This window comes from Mollisia scopiformis (genome assembly GCF_001500285.1).
Source record: "Mollisia scopiformis unplaced genomic scaffold LY89scaffold_33, whole genome shotgun sequence".
Taxonomy (NCBI): Eukaryota; Fungi; Ascomycota; class Leotiomycetes; order Helotiales; family Mollisiaceae; genus Mollisia; species Mollisia scopiformis.
The window spans coordinates 178,468-202,588 of NW_017263613.1; the positions used below are offsets into that span (position 1 = coordinate 178,468).

Genomic DNA, 24,121 nt, shown 5'->3' on the forward strand with positions numbered 1-24,121 from the left:
CCCAACTGGTTCCGCTGATGAATCGTCATTGTCCGTCTTGGATCCTTTAGGGATAATTACCCACTCACTGCCCAACATCTCGCTCATTTACTCGGTGTTGAAGCCTGAAGTACGGCTGTGTTAAAAAGGCATGCTTCGCCACTGACATGTTGGGAAGTTGAATCGACCGCGAAATTTCCATTCTCTCGAGGTCTCGGTCGCGTCACAGTAGCTTCCCAACAGTATCTGAACGTTCAGATGGCGTTTCCGATCCTATGGTATTGTGGTATTCCGATGATCTTTGCATCTGTCATGTTCGGGTCGGGCCTCAGTGTATCACGAGTCTGGGGTAATCCCTCGAACGGTTGCAAGGATCATGGAATCTAATTGATGGAGTTGGCATGCAGTAGTTGTGTCAACCCGTTCGATACTCGAGATTTTAGATATGGTATTGTTTTTCTAGAATGCTTCATTTCTCATCAGTAGGCAAAGTTCTGTCTATGCATTTTGCACTTACTCTTCTAGTCTCTATCTCGTTGCTTCAGCCAAAGAACTCAGATCCTCCGGATTGCACATCTTGGACTTGTCTCTTTATGGAGTTCACTGACAACTTTCCATGCAATCTTCTGACCCCATGTGGCGGGAATGAAGATGCAGTCGTATCCCTCCAAGTTGAGAGCATACGACGAACCTTGGAAGTTTGTGAATATCAAACATATCTCGATTCCCAGCATTGCTATCAAGTTGAGATGCAATATATCGAAGTTGAATGTTAAGCTATCATCGTGCAATGAACTTCGGCCCCTTCACTCTGTGTATTCTCGAAAATCCAGGCGATCAATCTTATCTTGGAGGCATGGTTTTGAAGCTCATTTTAGCGAATGCAACATGGCTATACCAGCATCAATATCAACTTGGGTAAATGTACCCCTTGGTTGCTTGTTGGCATCCTTACCGCTCGGCGTAAGGATCTTCCGGGGTATCTTACCCCACCTTTATGTAGCTACTCACCGCATCAATTTCAACGAACCTCGCGACAAATTGATGGAGCGCCCAAGGTTTTAGAGGCATTGTCTAATTCCTAAGCGAGGATGTTTCAATATCGCTACGACGACGGCTCTCATCTCCAAGCTTCTTTTTGGAGAAGTTCTCCTCAGAATGGTTTGTTATGGGACACCCGCATTGTGTTGGTTGCATCTACAATCTACTCAATGATATTCTTGTTGTGTCTACCATTTAGACTTTGGAAGATTCGAAGGTCCCGCATCAAGAGCGCTTCGACTTGGCGGGCTCCAGCGAAGTCTGTCAGTACCAATTTGCACTGTTCCAACACAGCGAGCACTACTGATGCCTCCACTCGATGCGAATAGACCCTTAGCATATTGCTTTCAGTTATTCTAGTGGTTTGCCTGATAAAATCCGCACAGCATGACATCTTCTTTGCAGCATCAACAGCAGCTTCTATTGTTGCAACTCTAGGATTGAGTTTGCTGGGTATTTTGGATCGTTACCCATCATCACAACCCAAAGATCTAGCTACATTCTATCTCGTCGCCTCGATATTATGCGATGTCATTCTCTTGACGATCCCATCTGGAATTTCCGCCAACGCAAACATGTCACTTCCAGTATTAATCCGATGCCTCTTATATCTGATGCTTTTCACACTAGAGTGCTGTGGCAAACCTCCATTGACCACTTCTAGCGAACCTCGAATCCCAGAAGAATCCAGTGGAGCATTGAGCATGATCTTCTTCACCTGGATTAATCCCATTCTACTCAGGGGATATAGGAACATATTAAATCATCAAGATCTACCGCCTATGAGCCAGAATATGAAAGCATACCTCACCAGAAAGAATATGCTTCGGATGTGGGATCAACGAGGTTAGTAACCATTCTCGAAGATCTTGTTTCTTCCTCACAAACCTTAGCAAAGCCTGAAAGCAAGAAATCTTTACCTTTGGCCTTGTTTAGATGCATCAAAAAGCCATTCCTTGCTGCAATCATGCCTCGATTATTCCTGATCATCTTTCGATATTCTCAACCTAGTTTGATCAAGCAAGCCATCAGATTCGTTGACATGCCTCCGACCACTCCCGACAGCCATTATGGCTACTGGCTAGTAGTTTCAGCTGTAGTCATCTACATTGGCCTCGCAGTAAGTTTTGTCTCCAGTTGTGATTCAGACATGCTAATGAGCCATAGATCTCAACATCGATGTACCAACATCGACTGAACATGATAAAGCTTATGATCAGAAGCGCTCTCGTGGGCCTCATACACGATAAAACAATGAACTCACCTAGCATCGCTTACGACAACGGCGAATCCACAACTCTAATGAGCACAGATGCAGACAGCCTCGTCGGAATCGGTGAAATGTTTCACGAGACATGGGCTCAACTAGTTGAAGTAGTGATTGGTATATCCCTTCTCGCTACTCAAGTAGGCTGGATCTGGCCTCTCCCTCTCTTTCTGATATTCCGTGAGCCCCAACTCCTACTCCTGACTTCTTGTACTGATAACTAGCAGTATGTTCTCGCGTCAGCCGCTACGTCGCCACTCATCTCCAACCCTGTCAAAAAGCTTGGAACAGCGCCACGCAGAGACGTGTAGCAGCAACAAGCTCCATGCTTAGCTCCATGAAAACCATCAAGATGCTCGGATTCAAGGAATCTCTCACCAACCGAATAATGCAGCTTCGGAACGAAGAACTTGTCGCTGCATCGAAATTGAGATGGATGATGGTGTACTACAACGCATCCGGTCTGTCCATGTCTCCTGTTCTCGATATCCGCTAATGATATTGAAGCCAATGCTCTCGGAATCTTCTCCCCAGCCATCACATTGGCTATCTTTGCAGTCATCGCAGCATTCCATGGACAGAATCTCGACGCAGAAACTGCGTTCCCGACAATAGCTATCTTGAGCATGGTAACGCATCCCGCGAATATGGTCATGACGATTGTTCCGCGTGCGATCGGGACACTTGCTTCTTTTGACAGGATCCAGACTTTCTTGCTGCGGCAATCTTTACTTGATCACCGTGTAGCGCTGGCAAAGGGTGGTCCAGCGATTCAGATCGAGGATCTGAGGATTGGAGAAATTCTACCAGTTTTGGAGAATGTAAATCTGGAAGTGACACCCGGGTCATTGACAATAATTTCTGGTCCGGTAGGAAGTGGAAAATCGACTTTACTACGGGCCATTCTTGGCGAGGTGACGCCTTCTCATGGAAGTATCAAGGTGACGACGAAACGGATTGGGTATTGTGCTCAGATTCCCTGGCTTCCTAGTGGTAGCATCAGAGATGTGATACTCGGCACTGCCAAGGAGATTGACGAGAGATGGTATCAAGAAGTCTTCGAGAAGTGCTGTCTTATCCACGATTTGAAGTCCTTGCCTGATGATGATGAGACGCAGATTGGGAGTCGGGGAATGAATTTATCTGGGGGTCAGAGACAGCGTTTTGTAAGTTGATTTGCTTCATTGAAACTTCTGTTCTGACAAACTCAGGCCTTGGCTCGTGCATTGTTTGCGAGGTGCGAGATTGCTCTGCTTGATGATACCCTAAGTGGGCTAGATGGCGAGACTGAAAAGAGCGTTTTTGAGAATCTGTTTGGGTCTCAGGGAGTATTTCGCCGTTTGAAAACTACGGTCGTTCTGGTGTCCAATTCAAGTATGTCGTTCTCTCTCTACAAGCTTTTGTTCGGGGTGGCTAACTGTTGTAGCTCAATATTTCTCAGCAGCGGATCGAATCGTAGTCCTCGGCGACCATGGCATCAAAGAACAAGGCACCTGGCGAGAAATTAAATCTAAATCAGCTTCGATATCCAAATTCATTCCTCACCACCCCACTAGCGATGAAACGGTCCTATCATCAAGCTTCGACAAGCTCCGCGCTCAACTCCAAGCCAGTGGCGAAGCGGAACTTGATCTTTCCAGACAAACCGGAGATTTGGCCCTCTATGGTAAGCTTTTCTCGAGCCTCTCATTCACCAAACTGACCGGAATTAGGCTACTACCTCCACTTCGCTGGAAAAATAAACATCCTACTCATCATCGCCCTCACGTCTTCTTATTCATTCTTTAGCACTATCCCGCAATACTGGCTGCAGCTTTGGACGGAGGACAAGGGTGGTCATACAGTGTTTTATACGTGCGGACTTTTACTGCTGGCGTTGGCTGCTTGGTCAATCACTAGTGTTATGATGTGGTGAGTTCTTTTCTTCGGTTCTGGGAGTACTGGTTCTTACTTATATGCATGGATAGGGCGACGATCATTCGACTTGCACCTCACTCGGGGAGGGTGTTGCATGAGCGGTTGTTGTTTATTGTGACTTGGTACGTATCATTGCCTTTTGCTTGATGTGTACCTTGGCCTACAGCTCTAAAGCGCACCCCTATCCTTCTTCTCCAAAACCTCCAACGGCTCAATCTTAAACCGGTATGCCAGCCTCATCTCCCTGTCAACAATCACTCACTTAAACCCCCAGATTCACCCAAGACATCCTCCTAATCGACAAACAACTCCCCTCCGCATTATCCTCTCTCGCCGCCCGTGGGTTACCCTCTTCCCCCAACCGCCCCTCCATCCTAACAAACAACAGAATCCTTCAAACTCACCGCCCAAATCATCCTCCTCTTCATCTCCCAACGCCTGCTAACCCTCTCCCTACCCCTCCTCCTCTTAGTCTTACTCATAGTCCAAAAAATCTACCTCCGCACCTCGCGCCAACTCCGCTTCCTCGAACTCGAAGCCCGCGCTTCTGTCTTCTCTTCTTTCCTCGAAACTGTCCGTTTCATTTTCCCTTCCCTTCCTTCCTTCCCAGCTAAGAGAGTTCTACAGATCTCAGGCATAGAAACGATCCGCACTTTCGACTGGCGGAAAGAAATCATCGAACAGAACGTGGAGTATGTGGAAGAGAGTCAGAGGCCAGAGTATCTACTCTTAGCGCTGCAAAGATGGTTAGGCGTTGTGCTGGATTTGGTGGCTGCGGCGCTCGCTACCGCTGTGGTGGGTATTGCGGTTAGGGGAGGGGTGGAGGCGGGGAGTGTGGGGGTGGGTTTGGGGGTTTTGTTGGTTACTAATAGTACTTGTGAGTTTTTTCTTGTCTCTGGGAAGGGGCATGGAGCTGATTCTTTTGTGAAAGTGTTGAAATTAGTGGAGAACTGGACGGAAATGGAGATTTCCCTTGGGGCGGTGGCTAGGTTGAAGACGTTAGAGAAAGAGACTGGTCTTGAGGGTGAAGGAGTTGAGGAGATCGAAATCTCTGAGGATTGGCCGTCGAATGGGTGTGTAGAGATTAAGGATATTACTGTGGCTTATGGGTACTTTTCTTTATTGTCGTCTAAAAGACATTCTCATTAACCATGGAACAGAGACAACGTCGTCCTCAAAAACTTCAACCTAACCATCACACCCGGTCAAAAGACTATCCTCTACGGCCGCACAGGCAGGTACGTATATCCTTTCCCCTTTCTAACCACTTACTCACTGAGTCCCCCAGTGGAAAAAGCACCCTCATCCTGAGCCTCCTCCGCCTCGTCCCCTTACAGTACGTCAAGTCATCCTCTTCCTTTCCATCCATTCTACGAGCAGAATCTTCCAGCACCACCCCAAAATTAGCTCATCTAAGAAACCGTGTCTCAACTCCTCCTCTCCCGTCCTCCATCAAAATCACATCCTAACTTGCCAACAGAAGCGGCACAATAACAATAGACAACCTCCCCACCTCGCACATCCCCCTCCCCCTTCTCCGCTCCCGCGCCTTCATAACCATATCCCAAGACCCGCTCCTCTCCCCCCACTCCACCGTCCGCTACAACCTCGACCCCTCCAACTCCTCTCCCTCTTCAATCCTCATTTCCGCCTTACAAATCACCGGATTATGGCAACACCAACAACTTGACACTGGTACAATCCTCGATACTCCCCTCTCCGAAATGCCAGAGCTGTCAGTGGGCCAGATGCAAATGTTCGCCCTGTGTAGAGCGGTGGTTAAGGTGAGGGTCCTGACGGAGAGGGCCGTGCGGCCTGTGGTGCTTTTGGATGAGGTGACGGCTAGTTTGGATGCGGAGAGAGAGGAGAGGGTGGATGCGGTTGTGGAGGAGGAGTTTTTGGGGAGGGGGTGTGCGGTTTTGGTTGTGGGGCATAGGAGGGTTAGGGTGGTGGAGGGGAGGGATAGGGTTGTTTGGATGGGTGGGGGGAGGGTGTTTGGGGATGTTGGGGAGGTGGGTAGGTTGGAGGAGGAGGGTTAAAGGGCTGCTTTAAGGGATTATGACGGAGAAAAAATTATTTATCAGCAAGATTTTCAGCCTCTTGTGACGGAAGTCTCAGCCAAATCTTTACCTCCCACCCTTCTAACGCGGTTAGTCACTACCGCCGCTTTACTCAGGCGCTACCCACCACTCTTTCTTCTAGTGAGCAATGATAGTTTACTGTCATCGAGTCATGGAGATCATGGTTTCGGCATTTCCAGTGACCCTGTGCACAAGGCGGATCCTTTCTCGCCTGCAAGGCCAGCGGCACCGCAAAATGGGCAAAGCTGGGCGAGCATGGGCAACGGGCGTTCTGTGAGTCTTCCAACTGGGTCGTTAAGCTTACTGCGTATCCTTGAAATGCCCAAACTCGAAGTTCGGCTCCTGAGGTCTCCCGTTGGCGCTTGCTTGCCGGGAGACCTCACACACCCCAGCTCCCGAAAACATGGGAGACCTCACCTCCTTCGACACTGTAATAATCGATGCCTTGTGCCTTCGAGGTGAAATGTAAATTGATTTTCTAGCGATCTTGCGCTTGCAACAAAAAACAAAACAATTCCCAGCCTAACACTCGGGGCTTGATTTCCCCGTCCAGCCTCGTGGAGCGCGCACAGCTCCAGAAGAAGCACACGAATATATTTCCCTCCTATTTCCCTCGCAGGAGGACCTTTTACCTCTGCTTTCGATTTGGCCTGGCAGCATCGACTCTATCTCCTTCAAACGTCCCCCTCTACCAAAACGAAACGGTTTAAAGGCACAACGTGAAAGTTTTCCCTTTCTAGTCCAGTCCTGCACGCTGATAGCCCGCGCGAGACTCGCATAATCTACCACCAGAGAAATACCCTAGGGTTACCTTCTTCAACATCTTTTCAGCAAGAACGATAAGCACGAATTAAAGAGCTGTCGCCCTCTTCCGGCGGCTATTGCAGTAACTTTCTGCACACGGCAATGAGCGTGACTCTCATTGAAGTTACCATTTCTGGCCTCTGAGCAGCGTAGTGAACTGCCCGAGGATTCTACAGATTTGGGCTTTCTCTGGTATTGACTAAATGGCCGGTGCATTGCGCGCAGATCCGTAACTTCACTCAATAACAGAACGTTGCCAAATACAACCACCCAGGCACGTTCGTGAGTGAATCTTGTTCGGAGCAGCGACACCGAGATTCAACGGTTCAAACGATTGAGCCACCACGGTTTTGTAGACGACTATTGTCGCTACTTACATATCATACAACCGCCTTCCCCGGACTACCTCACGATGACCATGGCGGGGCCAGATAGAGATGTAGTTGCTGGTCTCGATGTACAGGCTACTATCTTCTCGCTACCTTCTGCATCCAGCCTTTCTCCAAAAACCCCGGCAAACCTACTGATCTGTCCTAGCTTCAAATCCAGTCCTCTCAATGAACCAGTCTTTGGTGCTAGAAGCAACGAATTACCACCTGACATCGATGACTTCCAATTCCTCCCTCTTTATTCCGACCCCTGGCATGGACTCGGATTAACAGATATCGACTTCACGCTACCTTTCGACCTTGGATTCCACGAGAGACTCGGGCAAGATGTGATGGCACCAGTAGAAGATTCTCTAGGCTACCAAGAGACTTATTCTTCCTTTGACTATAGATCGCGCTCGCCTCTTTCTGTGACACACCCTTTACCTATCGAGGTCGCTGTAGCGGAGAATCTGAATCCAAATCCTGATCTTAATTTTGCTGCACCTATCCCGTTGCTAGAGGTCGGCATACGCGAGCCTACAACTCCATGGGACAGCTTCTGGTCTAAAGAATCTCCATCAGCTTCCTCTACATTTATATCGCAGCCCTCGCCAAAATCTCGAATCAACTCCATCTCCAACACTCCCGGTTCTCCTTCCATGTCCCCAATCCTCTGTTCTTGGGAGAAGTGTGGCAAAACTTTCTTCACCAACTCCGATTTGAAGTACGTGGGTCACTCGCTTCCACACCATCCACTCTCACTCCAAATCTAACTCCCACCTCATCTCCTCGCCTCTCTCAAGCTGACTCTCAACTAGCCATCACCTCAAATCCCACACCAAGCCCTTCCACTGTCCGCAATGCCCGCCCCAGCAAGCTACCAAAAGACTTCTGCATCGCCACATCAACGGGCGCCACTTCAATACCGAGAAGTATTACTGAACTGTTGATGGCTGTAATCGGAGTATGCATGGCGATCTTGGAAATGGAGGTCGGCACTTCACTCGTGAGGAGAATTGTAGGCGGCACTTGAGGACGATTCACGGGATATCTGGGATGGGAGAGGAGCCGGGCGTGGAGATCGACAGACACGCAAAGGAAGGAGGAGAAAGCGAAGTGGTGGATATGGATGAGGTGACTAAACGGATCAGGAGGGAGAGAAAATTTGGGAGAAGGAAAGCTGGATAGAGGGTGTAACACACAGACGTGTTTTATAGTAAACTATAATTACGATTTAATGATGCTTTGTTTGCTTGTAGAATATAGCTCCAGAAAACACAATCGAGAGCTTAGGGTGCCAGCAGGATTGTTGGGTAGGGCCGAGTCGTAAGACTTATAATTTCTTGAACGTATCTGTTTAGTCTTACTCGTTAAATGGGGTATTGGTTAATAAGACACTCTTCATGGTCGCATGAATCTCCTGAAGTAACTGGATTTTAGCGACTCGTTGTTAACACGGTATCAATACTGCAGGTCTCTCACTTTCTTAGCGAATCTTTTAACCCGATTTGGGGAGGAGGTTGCTAGAAACTAGACCGTGGTGTGACTCCTGCTTAGTACGGCACCGCCAACACACGGATCTCACAACCGTCAGCAGGCAGTCAGCCTTGACGTTCCTCGTACAGTACCTTGTCAACGAGAAGCCATGATGTATTGTTCTCCTTGCTTCGCGCAATGTTGCTCCTCTTACCTCGTCTTGCGTAATTGTTAGAAGGAGCCGGGAGTCTAGACTCTACGATTTGTACGTTACTACCAAGGTTTTGTACCTTTCCAGAAACTCGCGTACGAATCGAGTTATTTGGAAAAATGAGAGGTCCTATTCAAGCCAGGCCTCCCACCTGTTTCTTTCGACTCGCTTACCCTAGCTGAACAACTCACCGGGCCAGGGGCTCGCGAGAGGGGGCCAAATCGGCTCGGCAACGACCCCTGATAAATGTGACTTGGGAGCGAGAAAGCACACCGGCACAACATCTATATATGAATGACACAGATATTCTAATCGATTCTCTGGCGAGCCAAAAGAGATTCCCCTAAGCATGATTCAGCTGACTCATTAGCGTGCTCAAGGCTCAGGATTCGGCTCAAGTTAGAGCAGCGACTGCTCCGGTCAAATATGGAAGTGGAATTTGATAGGCTCAATTATTGTCTGAGACTTAAGAGGAAGTATTCTCGATTCGTTACAACTCAAAAAGTTCATTAAATGGGGGATACATTGCGCTGCTTGATGTTAGCTATGCCAAAAGAGAGGCTCTCAACGTCAGGGAATAGGATTCACTCAATCGTTGAGCGTCCCTAATTAATCAGCAAAAAGCTCCCCACACTCCGACAAAGTGTCTGTCACTTTCGAACCTCACCAAAATCCCCCTATAAAAAGTTCCTGCAACTCACTAATCCAACTAACCTTCAAATGCTGACTTGCCATTTCACGTAAACATGGACCGGTGAATGCAGGCGGGTAGACTAATTGGCTCGCTCGGTCCCAAGAGTGGACTTGCCGGTTGGTTGGTCTCGCGACGTTCATAAAATATACCTCACGACAACATCAATCGGTACGACTGCCTCTAACACTCTCGCCTTATCATTATCACTTCATCAAATCTTATGCCTCCTGCCATCCATAGCATCCAACACAGTCTCATAATCAACATGCCAACCCCATCCAAACTCCACCTCCTCTTCGGCGCCGGCGGAATCGGCTCAGGCCGCATCTCCCGCACCTGGACCACCGCGGAACAAACCTCCTCCCTCCTTTCCCTCCTCCAGCAACTAGGCATCCAGCAGCTCGATTCGGGCGCCTCGTACCCGCCCGGCAGTCCGTGGGTCACGGAGCGGTTGCTTGGTGAGAGTAAGGCGGTTGAGAAGGGGTTTGTTGTTGATACTAAGGTTTTGTATGGTGGTGAGTGTTTTCATTTTTGGGATTAGGGGAGGGGAGGAAAGGAGGTGGTGACTGACTGATGTGATCGTTGCTAGATTTGTCGGAGAAGGGGATTGAGAGGAGTGTCGAGAAGAGTTTGGAGTTGTTGGGGGTGGAGAGGGTTAATATTCTTTATTCGCATTCGCCGGATAAGGAGGTGCCGATTGGGGAGAGCGCGAAGGGGTTTGATGTTCAGTATCGAGCCGGGAGATTTGAGGAGGTGAGTTGAAGTTTTACCCCAGGATGAAGTATGAGATTGTTGATGCAGTGAATAGCTTGGATTGAGTAATTATTCGGCTGCGGAGTTGAAAGAGTGGATTGAGGTTTGTGACGAAAAGGGGTATATTAAGCCGACGGTTTGGCAGGGTCATTATAATGCTATTAAGAGGACGCCGGAGGAGAATCTGTTTCCGTTTTTGAGGGAACATGGTATTAGGGTTATTGCTTACGGGTTCGTGTTCCTCTACCTTGAACTCGAGATCTTGCTGATATCCTCAAGTCCATTAGCAGGTGGTTTCCTCACCGGAAAAGTCTCGCTTGCCACAGAAGCAGCCACACTTTCCGGTGGACGCTGGGCTCCTGGTCTGTTTCCTGCTTACCCAGAGACTTTCGATAAGCCGGCTATTCATAATGCTATGATTGAATTCTGTAAGAAATGCGAAGCGGCGGGGATGACTCCGACGGAAGTTAGTTTGAGGTGGATTATGAACCATTCTGAGTTAAGAGACGGAGATGCGATTATCCTGGGTGCCACGAAAGTTGATCAGCTGAGGAGTAATGTGGAGTTGTGTAGGAAGGGACCACTGGATGCTGAGACGTTGGAAGCCTGTGAGGAATTGTGGAGGAAAGTCAAGGGTGATATGCCTGATCTATTTTAAATCCGTCTAGACTTTTGATAAAGTAACGTTAAAGCCCCTCGAAGTTATGGACTTTGCTTTACCGTCTTCCCCTACCGTAAAAGTAAAGTCATCGATGCCAAACCCATTGTTCCTGATACCATCAACATTGAACCAAGTCGCACAACTATCATCGAATAACCCATCAGGCAGGGTAGTATTCGACTCAAACACAGCTCTCCACCCCACCTCCACATCTCCGTGTCCAAGATTCTTCTCTAGACCGGACGGATAAAGCCTAATACTAGGATTATAATAAAGCTGCGACAACACCTCAGCAACATAATCAACACCCCCAAGAACAAGTTCCGGAACACCCAGACCCGGAACCCCATCCCCAACCCTAACCACCACCGACGAATTCGTCGCCTGATCAGCATACTTTCCCGCGAAACTCGTCCCAGCTTCCTCCCTAGCAGCAATCTCCACAGCAGGCAAGAAGATCTCCGCCACCATATCCGAAATCACATTCCTATTCAACACAAACTGTTCATAATCGGCTTCCAGGACCACGAACCCGATGTCCCAATCCGGAAACAGCACTAAATTCGAGTGATAGAACGTCAAGTCTCCAGATTTGGTGTAGAGATCTACGATTCTGGGTGCGTTAGGAGATGAGAGTTGAAGGCGGTAGATTTCCCATGGTGCGCCGACGGAGAGGAGGGGGTTTGAGGTGAAGGTGCGGGGCTTCATCCAGCGGCGGGTTAGGGGTGCGGAGAGGAGGCGGGAGGTGAGGATGGAGCGGCCGAGGGTGGAGAGGTCGTTGGATGAGGAGTAGATTCCGCCGACGCTGGGGGTATGTCAATCTTTGAACTCAGGTTGGGTATCGAAGGTTTACTTACGGTGTGAAGTCTCCGTAGTCGAGATTCCACCCAGAAGATGTTGCGTTTCCGGGGATGACGCCGTGAGCTGCAGGTGGTGTGTAGTAGCTAGTGGAAGAGAGGTTCAACGGTTTGATGATTTGATTTTGGAGCATGGTTGGATAGGATTGGTAACTGATCTTCTCCAGGGCGTAAGAAAGAAGTTGATAGCCGATATTGCTGTAGACGGGAGTAGTGGATGTTGGGAAGACGGGTGGCTGTGGGAGGAGCAATTTGAAAAAGTCTAATCAGGCAGTTAGATCATCTTCCATAGAGGACGATTTACGCACCAGATCTTGAACATGGTCCAGTTGCGGCACAAGATGGAGTTCCAGGGACAGATGTATTTGTTGCGGCTGCCAGGTCTCCGATATCTACTTGACGTTAGAAAAAAGAATTAATACTTTCATGTACTCTAGCTCACAGTCTCTGGCAATTCCTCCCATATGACTTGCCAGCTCGCCAATCGTCACTGCTTCCCAATCCACAACATTCAAGCTATCTTGCGTCGACCAAGATGGCGCATTCGCTAACTCAGGTACAAAATTGGTGATTGGGTCATTGAAATGGATGTCCCCAGATTCAATCAGGAACAGGTAGGCTGTGAAAAGTTTCGAGATACTTCCAACTCGGTATATGCTATCCGAATCGATTGTCTTGACTCCATCGCTGCTTTGAAGCAGAGGTGATGAATGGTGGTAGGTGAACAGCGAATCATTTTGATGAGTTGAGAATATTTCGATGGAAAATGATGATGCGTTGCTGGCTAAGGTCCCGTTGTTCAATGAGGCATCGAGTGTGTTCTTCAGCATCAAGGATGCATTGCGAATCGCAGAACTATTTGACAGTTGTTTTGGAAGAGGGAAGTCCCTTCCCAATAAAGGACAATTTTGGAAGGCAAGCGCAGGCAAGACTTGCAATCCTAAGAAAGCGTATAAGAATGAGAACTGTACCATTTTCCTTCTTGAAGCACAATTACTCTGACCTCGAGTGGCGTTGAGAAAGTTTAATATGAATACTGTGCCACACTGATCACCTCGCCCACTGTCCATACGAAGACTTTGAACGTCGAATCGCTTTCTGATTGGAAAAACTAAGCGATTGAACATAATTGTGATTGGTGTCCCTGCCGAGGACGAGGTTGATCCCAATTAGGCTGCTAAGCTTAATTTCACTGCGCCGTAATCGACGAGCTGAGACGGACATCCCGATACTCGAACTTCTGCCTTGATGTCATTGCTGTATAAATCTTAGGAGACTCTAAGTTAACCACACAAAGATAAAAAGTGCCGCCTAGCAATATGCCTCGCGAGGTGGACAGAAAAAGGTGCCTAATTTGGAGGAAAGGGGAAGGTGTCTTAATTTAGCGAGAAACACTATTCATTAAAGTCGTAACGATCCCACAAATTTCTTAATGCTTCTGATGCCGACGTCTAGTACCCGATTCCGCGCACAGCTTCTTGTACCTCCACTTCAGCAGAGCCTCTTTACAATCCTCACGTCGGAAAAAAGACGGCCATCCATGAGCACGATAGATTTCCCGAATCTCCTGTCGTTGAAGTCAGCTATCGAGTAGAAACACCACCCATGGATAGAGCCCGTCGAGTACTTACATTAGATGAGGGCTCCTGATTACACAAAACTCCATCATCCTCATCCGGCATCACCACCCATGCCAACGACCGATACTTTTCTTTCCAGCTTTCGAAGAAATCACGAATTGGAAGCGTCCGATAAGCTCGCCAATGCTCTGGGTGTCCCGGCGGTGGAAATATGCTCTCTGGAGTTTCCATTGACTTGAAGTCTGTGATAGTGCCTAATTAATACATATAAGCAAGTCTTGGACCGTTCATGGTACCCGGACTAGCATACCTTCTTGAGTATCCAGCAACAACCAACTCCCATACTTCCCCCCATCAGTCAACACCGCTACATGTTCCGGTAAAACACCAGCACCACAAGGAAGAACATTGCCTTGCGCTCCACTCCTATCAAACGACCACTTGACATCAGCCGTATAGTCTATGACCGTCGTATGAAACGCAATCTGCGTATCGTTGATATACGGAATATGTCTCAGCAAATCAACCACATCCCTATTCCTGCTAAGACGCGAAAGTGTCGTCCCGTTGACCTCCGGCCAACCACCCGATGGCGGCTCCCAGATGTACTCCGGCGCAAGCGAGGGCAGCGTTGCGAAGAACTGGTAGAAAGAGCGGATGGCCGTGACGGCCGCATCACGAGAGTAATATCCTTGAGTCATGATTGACGGAATCGAGAGATGATCTTCAGATGCCAGGAGGAAGGCAGGTAGGTAGGTAGAGAGAGCTAAATGTACTGTATGTATGTACTATCACGTGTGCGGTCTCGCTACTCCTGAAGCGAGGAGCGGGGAAGAATTACCCCCACATCAGGCTATGTTGCGTTGATAATTTCTCCGGCGAATGATAAGGGATTCCTACAATGAAACACTATAGAGTATCAAACGTTGGTGAAGCAGATATACGGTATGCGTGCCGGTACTTATGGTAGGTGGCGCTTGCCGCAGATTTTTCTTGTTTCTGGTTCTCAGATGTTGTTTATGTGAATCTGGTGACCTCTGATTGAAGTTTGGTATGAGTAACATGAGTAACATTATAAATTAAGATCCAAATTGGGTTGATTGCATACTTAGCTTTTGTTTTCTGTGGTCGATGTTCAGATGCTCTGAGCAGGAACCGACTTGCACACCTTGGTTGATCGACGATGACCTTCGAATTTCCTCCGCGGTCCCGGTTCGTATTTTCTTCTAGTCAGATACGTCTTTTTGTTGCTAATGAGGTCCTCGATTCCGAGGAAATGGAAAATCGTCGTCCGTTCCTAATAAAACTGGAAGTGAGATAGGATTATTTCTAGGAAGAGAGGCAGCCGCCAGCCGCCAGTATCGCATATCACAACAACTCTGATAACGGGGGAAGAATCAAGTGTCCGTTCCGCAACGACATTTCGTCCAGCGGTTGCAGTCTGAGATGACACAGCAACCTGATGTTGGACTGGACGAGGAAAGACGTCGAGCACAAAAAATTGGACCACTAGTTATGTCGAGTTGTCGTGGGCAAAATAAGAATGAAGAGAATCGATGAAGCTCCAAAGAAGTTTGAAGTTGGAATTTTTGTGGAATGGTGAAAGTGTATCTGAGTCGAAGATGCAATCGTTGACCTCGAGATTCTCTCAGCCTCTGCCCTACATTAGCCCCATGACATAAATACTTGAGTCATTCTTTCGTAGATTTTGGGAAATGAGGTAGAAATATGGAGCAATTTGCTGAAACAGCTAGCACTGCCCAAAGCTGTCATAATCTTTGAAAGTTTTTAGTTGTTGATTGCGAGGTAGCATGATTTTCTCGTCAACCTAGGTACGAGTGCAGTCAACGTTATTTCGTTATCCTACTCACTGGCCAAACGCTTCCGTACCACAGTACTCTCCAGCCAATTGCAGTCGTCTCCGTACTCGCCTCGCGGGCATGTTTCCTAATTAGTTGTGTTTTTAAAAGCGTGGATGAGACATCTGTGAGTGTTCTGGTAAGTTTAAGGAGTGTTTCTCTGCCAATTTGGCGGATGCTGCTCTGCGTGGTAGTCGCAAATTGGGTGTTGAGGCTCTTCGGGCATAATGACAGAGTTGCCAGTAAGGCGGCGAGCTTTCGTTATCGTTTTCAGTCTAGCAGATTCGTTGCCTGCAGCGCTTACTAGTAACAAATTCTCCTGAGAGCCTTTTTTTGGACCTCGTCGAGCATTCTGAAGCAGCCCCCCCCTTACAAACTCGCTAAACTTCAAGTCGACAATCGAACTTGCCTCTCCAAAATCTACAATATCACCATACCAGATGGGTCATACCGAGTATCTTCGCTTCAGCCCACACGTCACTGCCAAGCAAGTATTCCATGTAGATGTAGGTCTGCCTAGGTATGTTACATACCCCGCATTTTGCATCTGATACTGGCAAACCGAGGTTTATTCTCCTCTTTCAATACCATGCAACTGGCACCCTCGAGATTGATTTACCTACACTGCAAGTCAACTCGATACGGTCCGAAACTCCAACATTTCATTGCAGAAAGAGTGCAAGATAAGAAGAACGTCCATGTAGATGAGTCACGAGACAATACCAGACCAGATTAAGCTTGAAGATAGTGTCCCGAAATAGAAGCCAGATCCACTTTACTTTTATGTCAAATCACCCCCAAAATTTGCGAACCGAGCTTTTTTCCATCTCCGCTCGGTAATCAAGCTTTTCCTCCTTTGACCTCGAAGCTTTTTCTCCTCATCCGCGATTGGTTCGAGTCTGCAGGCAGTGACACTCGGATGGCGGCGGAAGAAATATTGGCAAGCTGCAGCCCTGACTAATTCGGAACGATTGGGCCATTTCACGTCAGGAACAGGCACCAGATCAAGCCGTGCCCCGTCTGAGATGCCATTCTTCATGCACTGCCCGGATACCGTTGGTAGAGGATGGATATCATATCATTGTGGCGTACAAAGCGTTGGAGACCGTTGGAATCTACAGTAACAGCGGCGCAGCAGACAGGATATAAAGTCAGGTAGGCACCCAGATAGGTTCGATTTTATTCTGTTTGCCTCGTTCCTTGTCGTCGAAGTATACGTCCCAAGCAGGTATCAACATGAGGTTCTCAGCAATTACTACCCTCGCGCTTTGCGCAGCTGCAGCATCAGCATCAGCCGCAGACTCGTCCCTTAATGTGTAAGTGAATCTGCTTGTCCATGGAACCATCCTCACTGACAGACTTCAGTGCCTCCGTCATTTCCGCCTTCTACCCTACCTCCACCCCAAGCCTCAACGGCGCACAATCAACTTCTTTGGCATCTCTCCTCAACAGCGTCCAATCCACATGGGAAGACAGCGCCTCATACACCTCTGCCAACGAGGCCATCTACTCCGCCGCTCCCTCCAGCGTCCAGTCTTCCATCGACAAGTCTGGCTACTACTACGGCCAGATCACGAGCCAGGCCTGGTACACCAAGTCAGTCCCAGGTGCCATACAGACAGCGGTCGCAAAGGAGATCAGTGCTATTGACAGTGCGGCGGAAAAGGTTTTAGGGACCGCCAGCTCCACCGGTGCTGCTGCTGCGATGAGAACTGCTGCGCCCATCATGGGCGCAGTTGCTTTGGCTGGAGGGATCTTCGCCGCTATGTAAGCAGAGGAGTGTATATCGAACGATGCCACGAGTACTTGATAATGTAAATAATTCTATTTCAGCCCCGCCCCGCCCCGCCCCTTCTCTGGGCGGACCGAACAAGCTTTCTCCACACTTTACTTTTGCACGCACGCACACCCCCCTGTCCAATACAATAGTCTTGGCATTACTTCCCATCGTGTCCCTCCGCTTCGCGAGAGTTCGGCTGAAGTCTTGGCTGCCAGATCGTCTCGCCATGTGAGATTTGGCTTTCGACCTTCACTTCACCCATTTATCCATATTCGAAAATACGGAACGTCAACCACCAGGGACCGTCTTCCGCATCTCATCTCGACAAATCCCTTCTGCGTTTGACGTTTCCGCAACATCCCATACCCACACGTTACGATGTGTCGTGCGTGATGCAAATGGAGAGTGCCTTCCGGATCACGGCAGCGTTGCAATTTGTGTTTTTTTGCGTTCTGGTGATAGTATGTATCGGGCATCTCATTGAGTCGTTCAGCCTATTTGATACCGTCGTAATCAGAGACGTATACGTACTCTGGGAAAAACAGAATGCAGCTCAATATGGATCACTGGATCCGGAACCAGGAGACCATGTTTCCTGGGGTCACACGTCAATTTCCCGATCTGTACTTTATGTTTGCTATCCTCCCTTGAAAATGTGCACGCAAGTAAGTCTTCAAGATGTTTTTCAGTAGTCATGTTTTCGAGATCTTGTTTCTGTTTGCTCCCGTCGTGTTGGCGGGACACGATAGTCGGAATGCGACGGCGACGCATTTTCACGGTCCCATGGAGACCTTCACTATGAATAACCAGACTCGACATGGGAGGCCTCCGTTCTGGGCGCCGAAACCGGTGCAGATTTCGAATGTGACGATTATTGCCAATACGTCGACCATTGCCCCTGATGATTCGGATGCGAAGCTTGAGGAACGACAGGTGGCGGGGATTACGAGCTGCAAGAGTACGTTCTTGGTGATCGCGAGAGACGCATCGAGTGCGTATTCAGCGAAGAGCGGATTGAACGATTACGGGATTCCGTTTGAGGTTTTGATCGTGCCAGCTGGTGGCGTGGCGTTGCCCCCTCTCAGCAGTGCGACGGGCGTGGGAAATTATGGAGGATTCGTTATTCTTTCCGAAGTCAGCTATGCTGATTCTGCTGGGAATTATGCGTCTGCTCTCACGAGTGCGCAGTGGAATACGTTGTACACGTACCAGAGAACGTTTGGTGCTCGGATGGTGAGGTTAGATGTGGTGCCTTCGGCTGCTACGGGGACAACTGTGGTGGGATCATGCTGTGATGGGACGCTGGAACAGTGGATGGCGATTAGTGACCAGTCTCAATTTCCTACGGCTGGAATTGTGGTGTGAGTGTATTCTACCTTTGGTGGATTCGAAGCTGATTCTATGCAGAGGAGCTGGTCTTAGTACCAAAGGTCTTTACCATTACCCCGCATCGATCTCGAATTCAACTTTAGCCAAGGCATTCGCTCTGTTTGGTACCACTACAGGCTTCACCTCAAACACGGTTGCTGGAGTCATAAACAATTTTGGAAATGGAAGACAGCAGGTAAGTTTTATGTTTGCGTGGTGGAATGTAAAGCTGACGAAGTAGATGGTTTTCTTCCTCGGATTCGCTACAGACTGGAGTACAACATCGATTATTTTACAACATGCATGGATCCACTGGGCAACAAGGGGATTGTGTACATTTGCTTCCTTATTTTGAATCTCAGATGCTGACATCCAACAGACGCAGGATATAGACGAGTAATGTTAAATACACAAAGTAATCCTCCTCCTCACGCTTATTTCCAGACTTAATTAACACCTTCAAGTCGACGACATGTTCCTCACCTCCCCCATCTACTCTGGAGGCACATTCCGAGTCGAACCCGCAGACCTCGCACCACACATCACCTGGATGGCAGCCGTACGAGCCAAGCTCCCAACAGGCAGCAACTGGACCATGGAAGTTGGCCACAACGGCAATGGCAATATCGGAGTATGTGACTGCTGCGTGTTACCCTGCGTGTATTCCACCACCAACGTCACCACCAATCAAACCCTGCACTCCAGTTCGGTGATTTCTCCTTCACATCCATCTTCTCTTCCAGCTTTCTTTTCTCCTGAGAGTCGTGCTAATGAGGTTCCTCCCTGGGATATAGAACTCAAACGACATCGACCTAGCAGGTCGCCCAACCTGTGGCAGCGGCCCGATCGACTACGCAGCACAACCAGACCCCACGGCCGCACAACTCGAATACGTCAAGCCCCCGGGAACAGGGACCTCTCTCTGGCCCGCCACCGCATCCACATACCCCTACTCCCTCGCCTGCGTCACCCTCGACCCTCTGCTTAACTGGTGGGCAAAACCCGCGTACCGCGACGCATTCATGCACATCTCGCACACCTTCACGCACGAAGCGCAGGACGCGGCGACGTATTCGGACGTCATGAAGGAGATTAGCTGGAACCAGGCGTGGATCGCGCAGTGGGGGTTGAGCGGGGCGAAGTGGTTTTCGGGGAGGGGATTGATCCCGCCGGCGATCACGGGGTTGCATAATGGGGATGCGTTGAAGGCGTGGAGTGAGAATGGGTTGGTGAATGCGGTGGGGGATAATACGAGGCCGGTTTTGTTGAATGCTGTGAGTTTGGTTTTTCTTTTCTTTTTAAACTTGACGAATTGTGATATGGAAAAAGGACTGATTTGAGGGTGGGGATAGGTTAATGAGCATTGGCCTTTGATCACGACTATGGCTGCTGATAATTTCGACGGTATCCAAATCACTCCTCGCTGGGCTACGAATATCTACTACAACGTAACTCCCCCCTCCCCTCCCCCCCTTCTTTCTTCTCGTACTAACAGATCTCAGTGCGACACAACAGCCTGCGACGTAGCAGAATGGAAAGCCATCGCCCAAGGCAGCGGCACGATCCTGGACCTCCTCGCGCTGGAACAAAGCACCAACGTCCGACACCTCCTCGCGCTCCACCACGACGCCTTCATGTTCCACCAAGCGAACCTGCGGCAGGCGGACGTGGCGACCACGACGCTGGGGCAGGGTCTCACGGCTAAGAGCGGGAAGTGGAGTCTCTTCCAGATGTGGGTGGAGATTGTGTTGGGGGAGTTGATGAGGGTGTGAGTTTCTTCCTTCTTTTCTTTCTTTCCGTCTTTCTTTCTTCTATATCTTGACCTTGACGAGAGAGGGGAAAGGAAAGTAAAGCTGACTGTGATATGGGAAATGGTAGGGTGACATGGCCCATCATCTCACTGAAACATGACGATATCGCAACAGCGTTCGCTCAGCGCATGGCGAGGGATAACTGTAATTACACCATGACATATACGCTCGATAGCGTAGCGCGTACGTCTCTCCTTCTTCCCCTCCCCTTCCTTTCCCTTCCCCTTTCCCTCTTCTCCCTCTCCCGGCTCTTTACTAATCCACGGCAAAAGAAACAATAACAAGCATCACCCTCTCAAACCCCGGCAACACCTGCGCGGCACCGATCCCGATCACGGTCCCCGGCCCGGTGAAAAGCACGCGGAGATTCACGACCGAACAGCTAGGCGGCGATCCGTTGACGATCTGGGTCCCGCTTGTCGGGGCCGCGGAGGCGTTTGATTTGAAGACGCCTGTTGCTTGGTAGGGAGGGTTCACCGGTAGTTCGGATTTGCATTTGCATGGATGGAGGGCATGGCATGGCATGGAGGGCATTATATATTTTCTACTAGTTGGGAAACGGGGAGGGGGTGGTGGTTTTGTATATACATTTCTTCTTCTTCTTCTTCTTCTTCTTCTTCTTCATACAGGAACAGACAGCATTTTATGTGGTCAAGACAGCCACGCTGTAATTCTCGAGCTCGAATTCGAATGCTCCTTCTTCGTTCGCTGTCAACGCCGTGGCTATTTTCTTCACGACGTCGACTACCGTCCCGTTTACGAGTGTATTACTACTCAATCCATCCGGAGCCGTTAGAACCGTCAATGTCCCCTTTGCACCAGCCGCTAGGCCATCGAATGCAATGTTGAACGGTACAGCGGACGTCGAATTATAGATCGCGGTTTTGAATGTATATTGCCCCGGATCCGAAACACCTGCTACCCAGTACGCGGGCCCGAAGTCCGCGTCAGAGCTCACGGGCACGGTGGCGTTGTAGCGGGCGTTGGACAGGAGTTGGATTGCGTAGTACGAGGTCGAGAGTACGGTTTGCGCTGGGTCTGCCGTGAAGGATATGAGATCTGGCTACACATCCCCATCCCATCACATCAGCATTTTCCCCGTTCTTAAGGATCAAGAGGAAAGGGTGAAAGGGGGGAGAAAAGGGGGTCTTACACTCCACTCGAAAGAATTCAAATTCATAAACCCCGGCGCGTAACTCTGCCCCAGTATCACATCCCCGTTCCGCTCCGCCCCGATGCTCCACACGCTCTCGCTGACGGCGCCCGCCCAGACGGGCCACATCAGTTTCGGCGCCGACCAGTTGACGCCCGCGAGCGGTTGGTCCAGGACGTTGTACTGCACGTTCGCGTACTCGCCGATCAGCACTTTGTGCGTCCGCGGCACGTTATCCCATTTCCCGAACTGGGAGACGAAGTAGTCGGGCAGGGTGTAGATGTGGAAGTCCGTGGCGCTGTCGGGGCCGACGGCTGTGAGGTCCCCGGTCGAGGAGATGATGGTTAGGGAGGGGTACGCGGCGGAGATGGCCTCGTAGAACATGGTGAAGCGGTAGGAGGCGTAGGAGGTGGCGCCGCCGGAGAGGTTGTCTTCGTTGCCGATTTCGATGAATTTTAGGGGGAAGGGGGTGGGGTAGCCGAGGGAGGCGCGGAGGGAGCCGTAGGGGGTTGTGGTGGGGCCGAGGAGGAATTCGAGTTCGTTCAGGGTGTCGTTTACGTAGGGGGCCAGGGCGGAAGCGGAGAGGACGTCGCCGCCGAGGTACATGCCCGACCAGACAGCGAGGAGAGGTTCCATTTCGAGGTCGGCGCACCACTGTTTGGGTGTTAGTTGGAGGGTAGATGGTAGGGAAAGGAGGACGGACATTGAAGTATTCTATTAGGCCAAGACCATCTGTGTTTTCATATCCCCATGTTCCTGGACGACCTGGTCGACTGGTGAGGGGGCCAATGGTTTCGTTCCATACCCATCGATAGTGGTAAGAATCTCCTTCACTATGAGCAGTCAGATGATGCACGTGTGACAGGGACTAGACGACCTACAGATTGTTTCCACCGGGCATTCGCAAGAAACTTGGATTAAGCCCCTTCAGTGCAGACATGAGATCCTGTCTGTTTCCATTCGGAGAATTCTTGTATGTAGGCGGGAACAAACTGATAAGATTGAAGTTCACAGATCCTTGCCCAGCATCGAATTCGAGAACGAAAGTATTGTTGCTGTTTGGTGCATCCATCTTTGGTTCCAATGTGAATTTATGTTCCACCCACATTCCCGCCTGGCATCCGGAAGTGATATCTAGACTGGCGAAGACTTGGTTGGTGATCGCAGATTGGAGTTTGACTGTGAATGTGCCAGCGTATGAGCCCAATGCCCAGAAACTTCCTGTGTATGGCCGTGCTTTGACACTACAGCAGGTCAGCCACAAGTGTTCTCGTCTTGGTGGTGCTGAGGGGATGATATTCCTCTCGAGTCCAACAAAAGAATTTGGTAATATGGTAGTTTGAAAAACTTGGACAATTTGCTTACTCTATGCCCCACCACCCAGGATTCAACAATCCAATCTTTCCTTTCGTCTTTTCCGAAGCAGCTGCCACATTGACGGACGTAGGTAGAGCGGAAGAAAGTGGTACGGATGTGTTCTGCAACCTCAATGTTGCATTTCCAATCGCACTCCAGGGACTCAGTGTGGAAGGGAACTCGGTACTGCCTTGAAAAGCTCGATTTTGGATGAGTTCTGCGTAGATCCCGCCATCACCAGAGTGGTTGATGTCTTCGAACATCAATCCATACATGTACTCAGAAGTGACATTTCCACCTGTGCTGGCGACTGTTAGATTGATTGCACTGGCAATGCCAGCCACAATTGGCAGGAGACAGAGATACAACATTTTGACCGCAGCTGAGAGGTACGACGACAAGAATCCCAAAGACAGTAAACAGTAATATATATTTTTCTCAACCCCGCATCAAAATCGGACTAAATCTCTTCCTTCCCCGACATCCCCATACCGTCTTGACATTAACCCGAGATATTTCTCAGGTACGATCCACTAGATCTAGCAGCGCCGTAAAAGATCCGACGAACCCGCTCCAGAACGCCTTCTCATTGAAGCGCATGATGGATGGATGCAGGTTATCTGCAGGGACGGAGAGTCGTGTAGCCTGAAAGTCTAATTGTGGGGAATGCGGAGATGGAGGAATAGTTGTTGCGGGGAAGAGCCGTGAGGGGTGAAAGATCTGCCGAGATGATGATGATCGCAACGAAGGAGATCCGCCAATGAAAACAAGGTATTTCGGAATGATATCAAACTAGGGCAAGTGAATATAAATAGACCGAGAGGCACGAAGAGGTGGAAAACGAGATTTCGAAAGGATCTGGGATGATTGGATGTTCTAGGAGATAGGTGGCTCCCACATGACTTGCACATGGTCAAGAAAATGCTCTTTAGTACTTTCTGAAATTTTATAAAGGATATTAAACAGCATTGTTAAGTGACTGCTAAATTCGACGATGGTATGGTAGCCGTTGAGGGGTAAGCAAGTATATTGTGGGTTACACTGTATGCGATATTCGTGAGACGAGTAAATGATGAACCTTGGCTTATTCTTCATTCTTGCC

The 24,121-nt window shown here is 49.3% G+C and overlaps 8 protein-coding genes across 8 annotated transcripts; 5 read left to right on the top strand and 3 right to left on the bottom strand.

Moving 5' to 3' along the window:
* Nucleotides 1-1,169: 1,169 nt before the first annotated feature.
* LY89DRAFT_659229 (putative ABC transporter) lies at nt 1,170-6,243 on the top strand (the record flags this gene model as incomplete). Its single annotated transcript, XM_018212507.1, has 17 exons — nt 1,170-1,866; nt 1,914-2,140; nt 2,188-2,467; nt 2,515-2,748; nt 2,795-3,453; nt 3,499-3,661; nt 3,714-3,953; nt 4,000-4,198; nt 4,255-4,326; nt 4,379-4,429; nt 4,479-4,543; nt 4,593-4,777; nt 4,832-5,081; nt 5,136-5,313; nt 5,365-5,442; nt 5,493-5,540; nt 5,685-6,243. Exons 1-17 carry the CDS (start codon nt 1,596-1,598, stop codon nt 6,241-6,243), a joined length of 3,759 nt encoding a protein of 1,252 aa, XP_018062561.1. The 5' UTR covers nt 1,170-1,595.
* A 1,376-nt stretch (nt 6,244-7,619) lies between these two features.
* Nucleotides 7,620-8,694, top strand: LY89DRAFT_691105 (uncharacterized protein). Its single transcript, XM_018216233.1, has 2 exons — nt 7,620-8,184; nt 8,279-8,694. Exons 1-2 carry the CDS (start codon nt 8,120-8,122, stop codon nt 8,400-8,402), a joined length of 189 nt encoding a protein of 62 aa, XP_018062562.1. The 5' UTR covers nt 7,620-8,119; the 3' UTR covers nt 8,403-8,694.
* A 1,412-nt stretch (nt 8,695-10,106) lies between these two features.
* Nucleotides 10,107-11,252, top strand: LY89DRAFT_599973 (putative aldo/keto reductase; the record flags this gene model as incomplete). Its single annotated transcript, XM_018210128.1, has 4 exons — nt 10,107-10,353; nt 10,431-10,594; nt 10,650-10,825; nt 10,874-11,252. The coding sequence occupies 4 exons, from the start codon at nt 10,107-10,109 to the stop codon at nt 11,250-11,252; spliced, it is 966 nt and encodes a 321-aa protein (XP_018062563.1).
* Nucleotides 11,253-11,258: 6 nt separating this feature from the next.
* On the bottom strand, nt 11,259-13,086 carry LY89DRAFT_765010 (beta-lactamase/transpeptidase-like protein; the record flags this gene model as incomplete). The annotated part of the gene is made up of 4 exons (XM_018221654.1): nt 11,259-12,060; nt 12,113-12,374; nt 12,421-12,504; nt 12,555-13,086. 4 exons carry the CDS (start codon nt 13,084-13,086, stop codon nt 11,259-11,261), a joined length of 1,680 nt encoding a protein of 559 aa, XP_018062564.1.
* Nucleotides 13,087-13,531: 445 nt separating this feature from the next.
* On the bottom strand, nt 13,532-14,417 carry LY89DRAFT_725139 (uncharacterized protein). The gene is made up of 3 exons (XM_018218955.1): nt 14,003-14,417; nt 13,744-13,946; nt 13,532-13,679 (listed from the first exon to the last, which is right to left on the bottom strand). The coding sequence occupies exons 1-3, from the start codon at nt 14,391-14,393 to the stop codon at nt 13,542-13,544; spliced, it is 732 nt and encodes a 243-aa protein (XP_018062565.1). The 5' UTR covers nt 14,394-14,417; the 3' UTR covers nt 13,532-13,541.
* Nucleotides 14,418-16,392: 1,975 nt separating this feature from the next.
* Nucleotides 16,393-17,426, top strand: LY89DRAFT_691109 (uncharacterized protein). The gene is made up of 2 exons (XM_018216234.1): nt 16,393-16,867; nt 16,917-17,426. The coding sequence occupies exons 1-2, from the start codon at nt 16,788-16,790 to the stop codon at nt 17,320-17,322; spliced, it is 486 nt and encodes a 161-aa protein (XP_018062566.1). The 5' UTR covers nt 16,393-16,787; the 3' UTR covers nt 17,323-17,426.
* A 703-nt stretch (nt 17,427-18,129) lies between these two features.
* On the top strand, nt 18,130-20,976 carry LY89DRAFT_599894 (uncharacterized protein; the record flags this gene model as incomplete). Its single annotated transcript, XM_018210124.1, has 10 exons — nt 18,130-18,692; nt 18,739-18,895; nt 18,941-19,031; nt 19,079-19,114; nt 19,164-19,334; nt 19,519-19,973; nt 20,052-20,147; nt 20,202-20,467; nt 20,578-20,693; nt 20,783-20,976. 10 exons carry the CDS (start codon nt 18,130-18,132, stop codon nt 20,974-20,976), a joined length of 2,145 nt encoding a protein of 714 aa, XP_018062567.1.
* A 177-nt stretch (nt 20,977-21,153) lies between these two features.
* LY89DRAFT_725142 (putative alpha-N-arabinofuranosidase A) lies at nt 21,154-23,390 on the bottom strand (the record flags this gene model as incomplete). The annotated part of the gene is made up of 5 exons (XM_018218956.1): nt 21,154-21,573; nt 21,664-22,317; nt 22,367-22,496; nt 22,545-22,907; nt 23,029-23,390. The coding sequence occupies 5 exons, from the start codon at nt 23,388-23,390 to the stop codon at nt 21,154-21,156; spliced, it is 1,929 nt and encodes a 642-aa protein (XP_018062568.1).
* Nucleotides 23,391-24,121: the final 731 nt, after the last annotated feature.